Source organism: Elephas maximus, chromosome 12 (assembly GCF_024166365.1).
Source record: "Elephas maximus indicus isolate mEleMax1 chromosome 12, mEleMax1 primary haplotype, whole genome shotgun sequence".
Classification (NCBI taxonomy): domain Eukaryota; kingdom Metazoa; phylum Chordata; class Mammalia; order Proboscidea; family Elephantidae; genus Elephas; species Elephas maximus.
Window position 1 is genome coordinate 45,438,653 of NC_064830.1, and position 14,723 is coordinate 45,453,375.

The 14,723-nt window shown below is 55.5% G+C and overlaps 1 protein-coding gene across 1 annotated transcript; it reads left to right on the top strand.

Annotated features, from left to right (window-relative positions):
- The first annotated feature begins 6,529 nt into the window (after positions 1–6,529).
- EMILIN1 (elastin microfibril interfacer 1) lies at positions 6,530–14,635 on the top strand. The gene is made up of 8 exons (XM_049903722.1): positions 6,530–7,171; positions 8,123–8,248; positions 8,708–8,928; positions 10,087–11,994; positions 12,382–12,498; positions 13,153–13,170; positions 13,323–13,460; positions 13,876–14,635. Exons 1-8 carry the CDS (start codon positions 7,002–7,004, stop codon positions 14,211–14,213), a joined length of 3,036 nt encoding a protein of 1,011 aa, XP_049759679.1. The 5' UTR covers positions 6,530–7,001; the 3' UTR covers positions 14,214–14,635.
- The last annotated feature ends 88 nt before the right edge of the window (positions 14,636–14,723 follow it).

Below are 14,723 nucleotides of genomic sequence, written 5' to 3' on the forward strand. Positions count from 1 at the left end.
AGGCCAGGAAGACGGTTAGCAAAGCTGTGGCTACTCCTGGAGCCGGGAGTGGACTAGGGCGAAAGTGTGGTGGCGGGCGAGCCGGTCTGGGGACTCGGCTTGACCCCTAGGTCCAACCTCCCCTTTCCTTCCCCGGCCCCCTGCGGTGCTGCCCACCCCTCGCTTCCCGGCCTGGCCCAGCCAGGTGCTTCCTTTGGGTCTTGCCCTCCAAGTCCCCTCCCTGGGCTGGGAGGCGGGGATAGGGGTAGGGGGCGGTGCAGCATGGAGAGACGGCTGGGGCAGCGACTGCTCCTCTCCCCGGCGCCAGCCTTTCTGCCCTTGTTCGGACCGAGTTCAACGACCACGCTTGTGATCTGACCAGTGACTGCCTCACCCAGACTCCCTCCCTCCACTCCGCTCTCGGAGGTGGGCGTCGGAAATAGGGCGGACTCTCCCGGAATCAAAACCCAAACCGTGGGACTTGGGCCAAGTGGGAAATCACCCCTCGGATGTGAGGGTAGGGGGAACGGGAGGAAGGACCGGGACAAGAAAAAGGGGCCGTGGGTTCGAGGCAGAGTGGGTCGCTGAGGACGAAGAAGAGAGGCGACTGTGGGTAGGCGTCCGAGGGGCTCTGGCAAGGGCAGAGGCACCGTGGGATTCCACAACCTTCTGCCCGGTCAGAACGTTCTCCCCCTCACTTGTTGGTTCCCTCATCTTCACCATAAAAGGGAACAGCACCCAGCCAGGCTGTGGCCGGGGGCTGGGCTGTTGCTCGGGAGCTGTCAGGGGTAATGGAAGCCAGTTGCTTTGCGGTGGGGGGTGGGAGAGATGGGCGGGGAGTTGGCGGGGTGTGGGGAAGGGGGAGGCTCAGGGGACGCCACTGCTCCTCTGAGCCAAAGAAAACTCTACGGAAGCTGCTGTGGGGCTGGAACAGCTGGGTCAGGGGATCAGCTTGCCTGCCTGTGTGCAGAGTGAGCTGGGGGTACACTAGGCTGAATTCAGCTTCCTGGCCTGGGACCAGCAGCAGTTTGTCTATGCTCCAGCCTAGCAGTTCCCAAGCTCAGTCTCTACCTTTAGCAGTCTGTAGTTTCCCTGGCTTTCCCCATCTCACCCCCAGCCCCCACCCAGTATTTCCCAGAAGCTTCCTATTTAGAATCCCAAGACCAATATCCCTCCATGTAGCATTAGTGAAATCCTAGACATGTACTCTCTCATGCTTCCCTGAGAGAGCAGTCTGTTCCCAGCTTGGCTCTGTGAGAATGAGGGTCTAGATCTTAAAAGATTACACATCATTGTTTCATGTCTCCTGAAAATTTGAAGCAGACCCAAGTCCAGCCAGACGCTTAGGTCCATTGTTCAATCACAACTAGACCTCCGTCTTGTTAATAAGCTCTAACCTGACCCTAGAAAGTAGAATTTCTAGACTGCAAATGATATGAGAAAAGGTCTTGGAAGTGCTTCAAATTCCCAAGGCTGATCTGAAATCAACTGACCCAGGTGCTTTAGCTCCTAGACTGTCAGAGCTTAAGGGGGCCTTTAATATTATTTTATAAAGAAGGAAACTGAAACCCAGAAGGTAATTGATTTGACCAAGGTTCTACGACTGGTTCAAGACAGAACCAGGACCAGAACCCAAGTGTCACCTATTCCTCTCTTCTCTATTCCACATTCCATGTCAAATTATGGACTCTACAGCTTATCCTAGGATCAGGGACAGAGGGAAAGGATTTGTTTTAGAACCACCAGAAATGTCCTTCACCTCCCAGGACTTCCTAGGCCTAGGTCATCGAGTCTTTATCACCCTTAAATGGGTCATTTGGCCTAGTGCCTGGAGGAAGTGAATTTAAAATATGGCCTCTGAGACTGAACTAGACTCAGTTAAAAACTTGAAAAAAGCTTGGATGAATAGTATGTGGGAAGTGAGACAGGCAACGCCTTATGCTGGAAGTAGATTTGGGGTGGGGGGACACTTAATAGAGCTGAATCTGTGGTTCGTGTAACATTTTCAAGGAGAAGACATGAGGCCAGGATTAGGCTCAGGAGTGAAAAAGCAACAAGACATGGGAAAAACGGGACTAGCCCCGAGTCCAGGGAGGTCTGCTCCTAAAGTATTGTACCTGTGGGAAAGAGTTGGAAGGAAAAGAAAAACATACATTTGGGGAAGAGTGGACTTTTGCTCAGGTCCCCACAAGCTTGAATTCCCATCCAGGTTGGCCTGACCCGGTACCCAATTCATATTATCCTTCCCTTTTATTTCCTCCCAATATTCAGTCCTCTAACAGAGGGCATTAGGCATAAAATGTTCCCTTTTGCTGGTGCCCCTGGGAACATGAACTCATTGCTCGGTCAATGGTGGTTGAGGGAATGAATTAGTTGCCTAGTGTGTCTAGTTCCATTGCCACTAGACCCTTGGAAATCCCCAGTTTTGGAGAGGTTATAAAATAGGTCCTGTTCTAGTACCCCAGAGACTTAGCCTTGTTTTGATCTCAAGAACTCTTTTGCCAATTGCATTGGAAATTTTTGGTTGCCTGCCAAAACCACCATACCACCACCACCATATCCTATCTAACCTTCACCTCCATTGTAGCCTGATTGCCCACACCTGAGGCCGGCAATGGGCACCATCCTCCCCAATGAACCTGGAGCAACTAATTTATTTGATACCTCACAAATGTTCATGTCGGCTCTTAGGTTTAGGCTGTCTCCTAATTACAAGACGAAACGAAATGCAACCTACTGCAACTGTACTTCAAAGCCAACATTTTTCACTTGACACAGTTAAAATGTACAACAGATTTTTAAACTTCACGGGCCAGGAGAGGGAATGGAGACAACTGGGCAGTGATAAGATGTCAGGGAGGTCTTTGCAAGCTGCCAAGGGAGAAAAGAGTGAGAAGGGCAGGGAAAGAAAATCCATAGCAACAGTCAGGGAAAATCTGGAGGCGAAGTGGTCTGGCTTCCTGCCAGGGGTGTGGCCAGGGCCTAGAACTGAGGCAGAGACCAAGGACGAAGCTGCAACCTTCCCATGACAACTTTGAAACCGGCAGCTCCTGAGACCGTTTTCCTTAAGTCCCCTTGTGTGCCAGTCTAAGACCTCTAAGGGACAACCACACATTTTTGTTGCTGTTGGTTCCAGCCTTTACTTTCACCATTCTGTCTTTTTGCCAACACTTCTAGCCATCAGGGTCCCATTCTGGGCCATAGGATCTCAGAGGCAGATCACTCAGAGTCACATCGGAGATCTGGTTGCATCCATTCTCATGACTTCCTACTATTGCCTGTAAAAATGATTCCCCGAATCAAGACCCACATTTCTAACCACCTCCTAGACATTTGGAAACCCTGGTGGCATAGTGGTTAAGTGCTACGGCTGCTAACCAAAGGGTCAGCAGTTCGAATCCGCCGGGCCCCCCCAAGGAAACTCTATGGGGCAGTTCTACTCTGTCCTATAGGGTCGCTAGGAGCAGGAATCGACTTGGCGGCACTGGGTTTTCCTAGACATTTATTTCCTCTGGGATATGTTATTCTCATCTTAAACTCACTATGTCCAAACTAAAGTTCTCTCTCTTTCCTTCAAACGTGCACCTCTTCCAGACTTCCCCATCCTGGCTAGAACCCTGGAATCTTCTCTGGTGTCTCCCCTCATCTGGACCCTCATTCCAGAGGCAGTCACCAAGCAGTTACCATCTTCCCATTCTTTCCATGGTCACTGCCACCACCAGAGCCCAAGTCTGCATCACCTTGCAATGTAGAATTTGCAAGGGACCTTAGAAAACTAAGAGCTCCTTCCTTGTATAAGAAGACTGATGCCCAGTGGAGTCATGGGATTTGCCCAAATTTATAATGCTAGTTAGAGGGCCAACTTAATTGTGCTCATGAGGAATCTGTACATGAATCAAGAGGCAGCCATTTGAACAGAACAAAGGGATACTGCATGGTTTAAAGTCAGGAAAGGTGTGCGTCAGGGTTGTATCCTTTCACCATACCTATTCAATCTGTATGCTGAGCAAATAATCTCAGAAGCTGGACTCTGAAGAAGAATGGGGCATCAGGATTGGAGGAAGACTCCTTAACAACCTGCGTTATGCAAATGACACAACCTTGCTTGCTGAAAGTGAAGAGGACTTGAAGCACTTACTAATGAAGATCAAAGACCACGGCCTTTAGTATGGATTGCACCTCAACATAAAGAAAACAAAAATCCTCACAACTGGACCAATGAGCAACATCATGATAAATGGAGAAAAGATTGAAGTTGTCAGGGTTTCCTTTTACTTGGATCCATAATCGACACCCGTGGAAGCAGCAGTCAAGAAATCAAAACAAAAACCGCATTGGGCAAATTGGCTGTAAAAGACCTCTTTAAAGTATTGAATAGCAAAGATGTCACCTTGAGGACTAAGGTGCGCCTGACCCAAGCCATGGTGTTTTCAGTCATTTCATATGCGTGTGAAAGCTGGACAGTGAATAAGGAAGACCCAGGAAGAATTGACTCCTTTGAATTGTGGTGTTGGTGAAGAATATTGAATATACCATGGACTGCCAGAAGAACGAACAGGTCTGGCTTGGAAAAAGTACAGCCAGAATGCTCCTTAGAAGCAAGGATGACAAGACTATGTCTCACATACTTTGAATATATTATCAGGAGGGATCAGTCCCTGGAGAAGGACATCATGCTTGGTAAAATACAGGATCAGTGAAAAAGAAGACGACCCTCATCGAGGTGGATTGACACAGTGGCTCCAACAATGGGCTCAAGCATAGAAACAATTGCGAGGATGGCACAGGACTGGGCAGTGTTTTGTTCTGTTGTGCATGGGGTCGCTATGAATCAGAACTGACACAACCGCGTCTAACAACAACAACAACACAACAACAGTTAGAGGAAGAGCTGGGACTAGTATCCTTGTGCGTTGGCACCCTGCTTATTGCTCTTACTGATAATTTCTTCTTTCTGTGCGTGAATGTATTCTTTTACTCAAAAACTTGTAACCCTAATTTGTCCACAATCTACCTCTCTGACTTTTTTCCTCACTTCTTCCTGACACAAATAAGAACTAATATTTATCGAACATTTATTATGTGCCAGGCACTGTTCTAAATGCTTTACACATATTAATTTGCATAATCCTCAAACATCCATAAAGGGATGTGTTATTATTATCCTGGTGCTACAAATGAGGAAACTGAGGTAGTCCACTGCCTGAGCCTGAAATCTCTCCCTCCCCTCCTCTCTGTTCTTCACTTTCTTTTTTCCAATGCTCGTCAGGTCCTCTCTGTTCCAACAGCTCTACTCTGATTACCCCTAGCATCCAGCTACCTTACCCCTCTTACCCAGAACACTTAATCATCCATTTGCCCTGCCCTCCTTGGCACTCAGTGTATCCTGCCTTGCGTTAGTTCTCTGTATCGGTGTTTGTGTCCCATTCCCCGTGAGAGCCCGAGTCACTCCTTAGCGGACAGTGACTGAGTCTTCTATGCCTCTGCTATCTGGGCACTTCTACAGTGCATAGCGCCTGGCATACAGTGCTCTCTTTCTCCTTTCTGTCTAGAGCTCCAGCTTCTCTCTCTTAAGCCTCCCACCACACAGGGAGATCCTGGTCCAGGACACAGCACTGAGGAATAGATAGATGGTGAAGGAGGACCAAGCTTACAGACTCAGGTACCTCACAAGGAGCTTTGAGATCAGGCTAATGGCTGAATGTGACTGAGGACCGTATCTGCTACAGAGGCTATCAGATTTGTCTCCAGGTAGGGAGTGGCTTCCTTTGGTGCTGTACAGATAAGTCCCAATTCACCCCACCCCCAGTTATGACCTGACCGTCCTCACCATGGCCAGCCTGGACCCATAGTCATTTGGTCCTTGAAGAAGGAGATTCTCCTGTTGCCTGTGTCCTTTCCACTGTTGGACAGAAGACTGCCCTCCTCCCATCTCCAGATTCCTGTCTTCCTCTTCTGTGTTCTCTGAATTTCCTGCCTGCCTCAGTGGAGTCCTTTCTTCCTTTTCCTCCCTGGCCCAGGGCCTCTCTCCCCTCTCCTCCTTTTTCCCAGGACAATGGCCTGGGTTTTTAGATTCTAATCTCAGCCCTACTCTTGAATTGCTGTACTACCTTGGACAAATCACTTCCCTACTCTGGTGTCAATTTTCACATCTATAAAAGGAATCAGATGGACAAGCTGGTGAATGATGTCCTGAGCCCTGCAAGTTCATTCTCTCCTCTACAGTCCTTCTCTCCCCGCTGGGCCCCTCTCCCAGGCGAGGCCTGCCCTAGCCCCAGGAGAGCTGTGGTTCTGGCTCCTGTTGCCTGTCTATGGACCAGCCCTGGGCCTCCTCCCCAGCTCTGGCCCCGGCTCCATGTGGCCCATCTGAGAGGCTGGCCCCAAGCCCAGTGGCAACTCCACATTTCTCTGTTTTTCCTTTTTTTTCCCCCTCTTTCCCTGAGTTAACAAGAAGCAGATGTGGCGCACGATGGTTGGAGAGGTGGGAGGGGAAGGGGGAGGCTGGATCGCCAGCCAGACAAGGGGGAAGGGAGGGGAGTGAGCAAGGGAGGGAGGCAGGAGGCCAGGGCCCGCCCCACAGCCACCCCTTGTGCCTCTGAACAGCCACAGGGGCAAAGCCCTGTCACCCCCAGGATCTGGTCATCAGGGGAAAAGGACAGGGAGACCAGAGAAGAGCCAGCTGGGGCTAGGGGGCGGAGGCCCAGGAAGCAGCATCTGAGAGGGGCAGGGACCAGGCACAGGAGGCCAGGGGCACAGAGAACAAACTCCCCTCAGAAGTGGAGAAGAGGAGAGCGGAAGGAACCAAGGGAGGGACAGACGGGAGCCTGAGGAGGAAAGAGGAGGGGGAGAGGGGTCAGGCCAGGCAGCCAAGGAAGAGACGGTGTGGGGGCCGCAGGCAGGAAGCCTGGGACGGGGACAGCGAGCTCTGTCCTGCCGAGCCGCGGCATCCCCCAGGGCCGGGCAGTGGTGCCAGCTGCCAGGCCGGGATGTGCCACTGAGAGCTACCAAGGAGCGCCCCAACCATGGCCCCCAGCGCCCTCTGGAGCTGCTACCTCTGCTGCCTGCTGACCGCCTCCGCGGGGGCAGCTAGCCACCCTCCTCGTGGCTACAGCCTCTATACGGGGGGCGGCAGGGCCCTCAGCCCCGGGGCGCCCCAAGCCCAGAATGCCCCGCGGCCTGCAAGCAGACACAGGTAAGAGGAGGCCCAGCCCCAGGCTGGAGGTGGATGGGTTGGCTGGTTGGAAGGTGGACATGCTGCCACCGCGTTGGCTACCCTGCCCTGGGCTGTCTCCCCAGGTGTAGGGAAGGGGGGAGAGAGGAAAGCTTATCCATCAGGTAGCTCCTCAAATGCCCACCTTCCCAGAGGTCTGTTTCCAGGGCCCCCTGCACTGATTGGCTCCCGGGTAACCTGAGGGGGATCAGCGCCCACATCCCCCCAGGGGGACCTGTAGTTTGGTGCCCAGGGAAGCCACCCGTAGGGGTGTGGCCAGGCCTTCCTGACAGCTGCCTGGTGAGTGCCAGCCCAGGATCCTTGAGCAGATGTTTTGTCCTTTCTAGGGCTTCCTTGGCCCCATCCAGTAATCTGTAAGTCTGACACCACTCTTGCTCCCGAGCAGGACACAGATCAAAGGCCAGCATGAATGGGGCAAGTGTGTGGAACTGCTAGCCTCAAGGGAGGCAGGGTTCATCAATAGCTTATTCTCTACTTAACCTTGAACTGGATCATGGCCTGCTCCATGTCTTCTCCCCTGAGGCACCGGTGGATGCCAGCATCCAGGGGATCATCCCCAGGGACCTGGCCATCCGGCTCGCACAGGGCATGCCAAGATAAGACTTGAGAATGGGCCAGAAATGGACACAAATAAGGGTGTGAATTCAGAGGCTCTGCAGGTCCCCACAGCCATGAGTACTGACTTCTCTGGTTGTGCTTTTCCATTTTGGGCCTCTCCCATCTTGAAAAGTCTTTATCTGCTCCTGGTGCACAGGAAAGCATGGGAGAGCTGCCCCTGCCAAAGCCCTGGCTCTCGCTGGTTGCCCAGGGCCCTTCATTTTCTGATGTCACTCAGTCCCGCTGGTAGTCCCTGGGGCCTCCTCTGGGGCATGTGTCTCTGGTCCTTGGGCCCAGGTGGGGTTGTGTCTACAGGAACTGGTGTGCCTATGTGGTGACCCGGACAGTGAGCTGTGTCCTTGAGGATGGAGTGGAGACCTTCGTCAAGCCCGACTATCAGCCGTGTGGCTGGGGCCAGCCCCAATGTCCCCGCAGTATCATGTGAGCTCCCTCTGCTGGGGCATGGACTGGGCCAGTGGGCACTTGGTGGGGGCTGACCAAAGGCCAAAATATTGGTGGCCAACTCAGGGAATTCGTACAAAGCAAGCAGGCAGCAAGGGGCAAGACTAGGCAGCCACAGTCAGAGCCATTTTGAGGAGATGCTATGGCAAGTTTGGCTGGTGGGATACCGAGGGCAACCCCACCTAGACCACGTGCCAACCCCCAAATGCCTTCTGTGGGCTGGGGCCATCCTCAAGGAGAGGAGTTCAAAGTTCCAGCACAGGGCAAGGAGAGTAAGAGCAGTGATTTGGCCCTTGGCCAACAAGCTGACAGCTGTCAACTGAGCAAGGCCACATGCTAGACACTAAGGGGGACCCAGCTGCTCATCTCTGAGGACAGGGGCCAGGGCCACTGATAGGACAAGGAGGAAATAAAGAGGCCTCCCTCCACCTCTCCCAGGTACCGAAGCTTCCTCCGCCCTCGATACCGTGTGGCCTACAAGACAGTGTCGGATATGGAGTGGCGGTGCTGTCAGGGGTACGGGGGCGATGATTGTGGTGAGGGTCCTGCCCCAGCGCTGGGCCCCGCTTCTACCACACCACGCCCTCGGCCCCGGCCTGCCCGCCCCAACCTCTCTGGCTCCAGTGCAGGCAGCCACCTCAGTGGGCTAGGGGGAGAAGGTGAGTAGGGAGCTGCTGGGGAGAGAAGTGGGAGACCATCCTAGGTGGAAAATGTGGGGCCGGGTTGCTGAGGAAAACCCCAGACTGCTCTAAGTCAGGGGAAGGAAAGGGAGAGAAGGGAGCTGATGAGATCCCTGAGATTCTCTGTGTGTGTGTGTGTGTGTGTGTGTGGTGTGTGTGTGTGGTGTGTGTGTGTGTGAGAGAGAGAGAGAGAGAGAGACAGAATAGTGCTCACATGCGCCCACTTGTGACCAAGATGCTTCCTCATTGGGAACAGCTGTGGGAGGAAGGGGGATTCCATTGAGAAACTTGGTCCTTGGGGATAGACAGTTGAGACTACAAGTCCTAGCATGCACTGCAACATGTCCCAGGCCCCTCTGGCCTTTGGTGACTGCAGGTCCCAGAATGCAGCAGTCCCTGTTGCTTGCTTTCCCTTGCGTGTGTTCCAGGCACTCCGGATGGGCTGTTTCCCTGCCAGGGAGATAGCAATAACTGTGCTTATTGGCATCCTGGCTGACTAACTAACCCACTACAGCCCCAACAAGCTTGCCATGGAGCCTCTTGTTTGTCCCAGCGGTGTTGTGGGGAGCGCTGCCCAGTAATAGCCACTGTCATGGTGTTCAAAGTGCCCCCACCACGTTCCCATTTTGCTCCTCTTGACAGCCCCATGAGGGAGGGCAGATAGTGTCACTCCCATTTTACAGGTGAGGAAACAGTTTCCAAAAAGTTAAGAGGCACTGTGCACAGTGGAGAGGACGTGGCCTTGGTGATCAGACAGGTGACCTGGGTTTGGAACTTGGTCTGCCACTTGTTAAACTTGTAACCCATGGCCCAGTTACCTGGTATCTCTGGTCCTCTGTTTACCAGTGTATAAAATGGGAAGCATTTGTGGTATCTGCCCAGTGAAGGTGTGGTAAGGGGAAAGCCATGGCACACACTTGGCCTAGAGGCATTCAGTGAATGGAGTTTCCCTTCTTTCTTTTCTTGCCCAAATCACCCAGCTAAGTTGTGGAGGAATCGGCCTAGGACCGCTGTCCTCGCTGGAGCTGGGGTGAGCAGGGCTTAGTTGGTGACGACAGATAGGGAGTGGCGGATACAGAGGTAGCACTGAGCTCTGAGGTCTGGTCCCTCTGCTTGATGCCTTCCCCTCTCTGCTAGGTCCTCAGGAGTCAGAGAAGGTGCAGCAGCTGGAGGAGCAGGTGCAGAGCCTGACAAAGGAGCTGCAAGGCCTTCGGGGTGTCCTTCAGGGACTGAGTGGGCGCCTGGCAGAAGATGTCCAGAAGGCTGTAGAGACAGCCTTTAACGGGAGGCAGCAGCCAGCAGATGCAGCTGCCCGCCCTGGCGTGCACGAAACCCTCAATGAGATCCAGCACCAGCTGCAGCTCCTAGACAACCGCGTCTCCACCCATGACCAGGAGCTGGGCCACCTCAATAACCATCATGGTGGTGGTGGCGGCAGCACCCTGGACTCAGCCCCGGCCCCTCCTGGCCACAGCGAGGAGGTGCTTCGGGAGCTGGAGCAGCGGCTGCAGGAGTCCTGCTCTGTGTGCCTGGTGGGGCAGGAGGGCTTCCGCCAGCAGCAGCAGGAAGACCGGGAGCGGCTGCGAGCTCTGGAGAAGCTGCTGGCCTCAGTGGAGGAGCGGCAGCGGCAGCTGACCGGGCAGGCCCTGGGCCGCAGACCCCCTCAGGAATGCTGTCCCCCAGAACTGGGCCGGCGACTGGCAGAGCTGGAGCGGAGGTTGGATGTTGTGGCTGGCTCGGTGACGGTGCTGAGTGGCCGTCGAGGCACTGAGCTAGGAGGAGCAGCTGGGCAAGGGGGCCACCCCCCAGGCTACACCGGCTTAGCCTCCCGCCTCTCTCGCCTGGAGGACCGATTCAACTCCACCCTGGGTCCCTCAGAGGACCAGGAAGGGGGCTGGCCTGGGGGCCCGAGCCACTCACTGACTGCTGCCTGGGGCCGACTAGAGAAGCTGGAGGAGCTGCTGGCCAATGTGAGCAGGGAGCTGGGTGGGCGGCTGGATCTGCTGGAAGAGCAGGTGGCGGGGACTGTGCACGCCTGTGAGCAGCTCTGCTCTGGGGCCCCCGGGGAGCAGGACTCCCAGGTCAGTGAGATCCTCAGTGCCCTGGAGCGCAGGGTGCTGGACAGCGAGGGGCAGCTGCAGCTGGTGGGCTCAGGCCTGCACAAGGTAGGAGCAGCTGGGGAGGCCCAGCAGGCCGTGCTGGAGGAACTGCAACGGGCCGTGGGCCAGCTCCAGGATCGCATGGATGCCCAGGATGGGACAGCTGCAGAGTTCACTCTGCAGCTGAATCTCACAGCTGCGAGGCTGGGCCAACTGGAGGGTCTGCTGCAGACCCGTGGGGACGAGGGCTGCGGGGCCTGCGGCGGTGTCCAAGAGGAGCTGGGCCGCCTTCGAGATGGCGTGGAGCGCTGCTCCTGCCCCCTACTCCCCCCTCGGGGCCCTGGGGCTGGCCCGGGTGCTGGGGGACCAAGCCGAGGGCCATTGGATGGCTTCAGTGTGTTTGGGGGCAGCTCAGGCTCAGCCCTGCAGGCCCTACAAGGAGAGCTCTCCGAGGTCATTCTTACCTTCAGCTCCCTGAATGACTCACTGCATGAGCTCCAGACCACTGTGGAGGGCCAGGGTGCTGATCTGGCCGACCTGGGAGCCACCAAGGACCGCATCATCTCTGAGATTAACAGGCTGCAGCAGGAGGCCACAGAGCATGCTACAGAGAGTGAGGAGCGCTTCCGTGGCCTGGAGGAGGGACAGCCGCAGGCTGCCCAGTGCCCCGGAGTAGAGGGGAGGTTGGGCCGTCTTGAGGGAGTCTGTGAGCGGTTGGACACTGTGGCCGGGGGGCTCCAGGGCCTGCGAGAGGGCCTTTCCAGGCATGTAGCAGGGCTCTGGGCTGGGCTACGGGAAACCAACAGCACCAGCCAGACACAGGCAGCCCTGCTGGAGAAGCTGCTGGCAGGGCAGGCTGGCCTGGGCAGGAGGCTAGGTGCCCTCAACAGCTCCCTGCTGCTCCTGGAGGACCGGCTACACCAGCTCAGCCTGGCGGACCTCACTGGTGAGGGGGCAAGAGGAGGCCTGGGTGGGGAGCCCCTTTTCAAGCCCTTTCTTTCTCCTCCTCTCACCCCACAACAGCCCTCCTTGTTCTCATCTATTTCTCCTTGCTCTGCCCAGCATGCGTTGCCAGTCTCCTCTATCCTAGGGGAAACAGTTTTTTCATAAGAGATGATCCAAGGTCACAGTTCCCTGTCCCCCCTCTGAGTGCTCAGATGGGTGGAGGTGGGATGTTGTTCCACCAGGTATCCAGCATGGGCATTGAGAGGCCCCGGCTCCTCACTAACCAGCAAAGCCCCACCTGTTTCATCCATAGAGTGCATAGAGCCACCACCTTCCTTGTCTGTTGAGAACTTTATAGATCTCCTTCACCATCGTTTTGTCACTACAGGGCCAGCAGGTGAGGCTGGGCCTCCAGGGCCTCCTGGGGTGCAGGGGCTTCCAGGTCCTGCTGGGCCTCCAGGACCCCCAGGCAAGGATGGACAAGAGGGGCCTGCTGGACCACCAGGTATGTGGGTTGAGAACCTCCCGGGCAGCCCCAGCTTGATAGTCCACCCTGAACCTGAAAGAGAAGAGAGGAAAGGGGTGAGGAATTGGGGGTCCTATATGGCTGGTAAGAAGCTCTGGTGGTGTAGTGGTTAAGTGCTTAGCTGCTAACTGGAAGGTCGGCAGTTCAAACCCACCAGCCGCTCTGTGGGAGAATAATGTGGCAGTCTGCTTCCATAAGATTTAGAGCCTTGGAAGCCCTGTGAGTGTAAAGATTCACAGCTTTGGGAACACTACGAGGCAGTTCTACTTTGTCTTATATGGACGCTTCGAGTCGAAATTGACTCGGTGGTAATGGGTATGCGGCGGATAGTGGGAGGAAAGTGATTAGGAGCTGGGACAGTCACTAATTGCATATGTTGGCCTCACTGCTGTATTGAAGACTTCAGGGTGAGCCTACAACGGCTATCTAGGGTGTGAAAGGTGGTGGGACAAGGGCTCATGGCCCAGCACTTGTACAGCATGGACACTAACTATTCCTCCTTTTCTCGCTGTCCCCATTCATGCTTTGAAATCCACATAGCTCTCAGCACAGTGGGAGGGACTGAGCAGGTGTTTGCTCAGTGACCTAGTGAGAGCTGCCCTACTTCTCATTGCTCTCTTTCCTCTTCCATAGGTCCCCAAGGCGAACAGGGTAAGTTTCTTTCATCGGATCCTGGAGGAGGTAGAACCTGAATCAGGGGCTGGAGGATGGAAGGCCTCAGGCAGCTAGAGGTCTGGGAGGGGAAGGGCCTGGGTGGCCCTGCACAGAACATCCACCCTAACACCCACTCTATCCCCACCCAGGCGTGGAGGGGGCACCAGCAGTCTCTGTGCCCCGGGTGGCTTTTTCAGCTGCCCTGAGTTTGCCCCGGTCTGAACCAGGCACAGTCCCCTTCGACAGAGTCCTGCTGAACGATGGGGGCTACTATGATCCGGAGACAGGTAGGCCTGGGGGGGAGCCTGGGGCTGGGCACGTGGGGGGGATGGGTAAGGCTGTGCAGTGGTAGGTTATCATTTTTGCCTCTTCAGACAGTGCCTAACTTCATTCTTTGATTTGGGGAGATCCCTACTCCTTCATTTATTCATTCTCACCACCCTTGGGGGTGGAGAGAGGAGGAGTCATTCATTCAACAAAATCTTTAGCGGGGGCCTACTCTTGCCAGGCACTCTTTTAAGAGCTGGGATGCACTACTGACCAAAATAGGCGAAATTCCCTGCCCTCACGGACCTTAGTTTCTATTGGGATAGAAGTAAAAAGACCACAGAGTTCCCTCCCTAGTCTAGGAATTCTGAGTGGGCTCCCCGAAGCCTCCTTGGCCCAGCCACGTGTCTGACTGACAGCCATCCCTGTCCCCAGGCGTGTTCACAGCGCCACTGGCCGGACGCTACTTGCTGAGCGCGGTGCTGACTGGGCACCGGCACGAGAAAGTAGAGGCTGTGCTGTCCCGTTCCAACCTGGGCGTGGCCCGCATCGACTCCGGCGGCTACGAGCCGGAGGGCCTGGAGAACAAGCCGGTGGCCGAGAGCCAGCCCAGCCCGGGCGCCCTGGGCGTCTTCAGCCTCATCCTGCCACTGCAGGCCGGGGATACGGTCTGCATCGACCTGGTCATGGGGCAGCTGGCGCACTCGGAGGAGCCGCTCACCATCTTCAGCGGAGCCCTGCTCTACGGGGACCTGGAGCTCGAACAGGCATAAAAACAGGGCCGGGCCGCAACGGCTCCAAGTGTCTGCGCTGGCTGAAGAGCCTGCGGCAGAGGCGACTCCCAGGGTCCCCGCCTGGACAGGAGCCATCTCAGACGCCTCCCGCCTCGGGGCCGCCATCTCCGGACGCGCGGCGGTACTCGTGCCCAGAGCGGCCCCTCCCCAGCGCGCCGGGGTGGGACTCCAGGGTCCCTTCGTCCAGACTTCTGGCCCCATCGCCGTCGCCTCCAGACCCGGCTCCAGGGCCCGGACTGCAGAGGAGCCGATCTTTACACCCTTGGCTCCCTCAACCGACCCTCAGGCGGATTCCCTACGGTCCAGGGCACTCCCCACCGCCATACTAAACTATTCAGGAATAAACACTTTTTTTTTTTCTAAAAAAACCCCAAAAACTGTTCTCCAGTATGTGTTCAGGGGTACGTAGGGGATGGGGTGGCGGCAGAGAACGGCCTACGGAGGGAGTCCTGGGTTCCAAGCCGGCTTGCCTCCTCCCCTCGGGCTCCG

What these genes read in the sequence shown, in the direction of transcription:
- EMILIN1 (XM_049903722.1), top strand. Translation starts at nt 7,002, where the DNA reads ATGGCCCCCAGCGCCCTCTGGAGCTGCTACCTCTGCTGCCTGCTGACC. An exon ending in CGGCCTGCAAGCAGACACAG is followed by an intron (nt 7,172 to 8,122) that starts GTAAGAGGAGGC and finishes TTGTGTCTACAG; the next exon opens with GAACTGGTGTGCCTATGTGG. An exon ending in CTACTATGATCCGGAGACAG is followed by an intron (nt 13,461 to 13,875) that starts GTAGGCCTGGGG and finishes CCCTGTCCCCAG; the next exon opens with GCGTGTTCACAGCGCCACTG.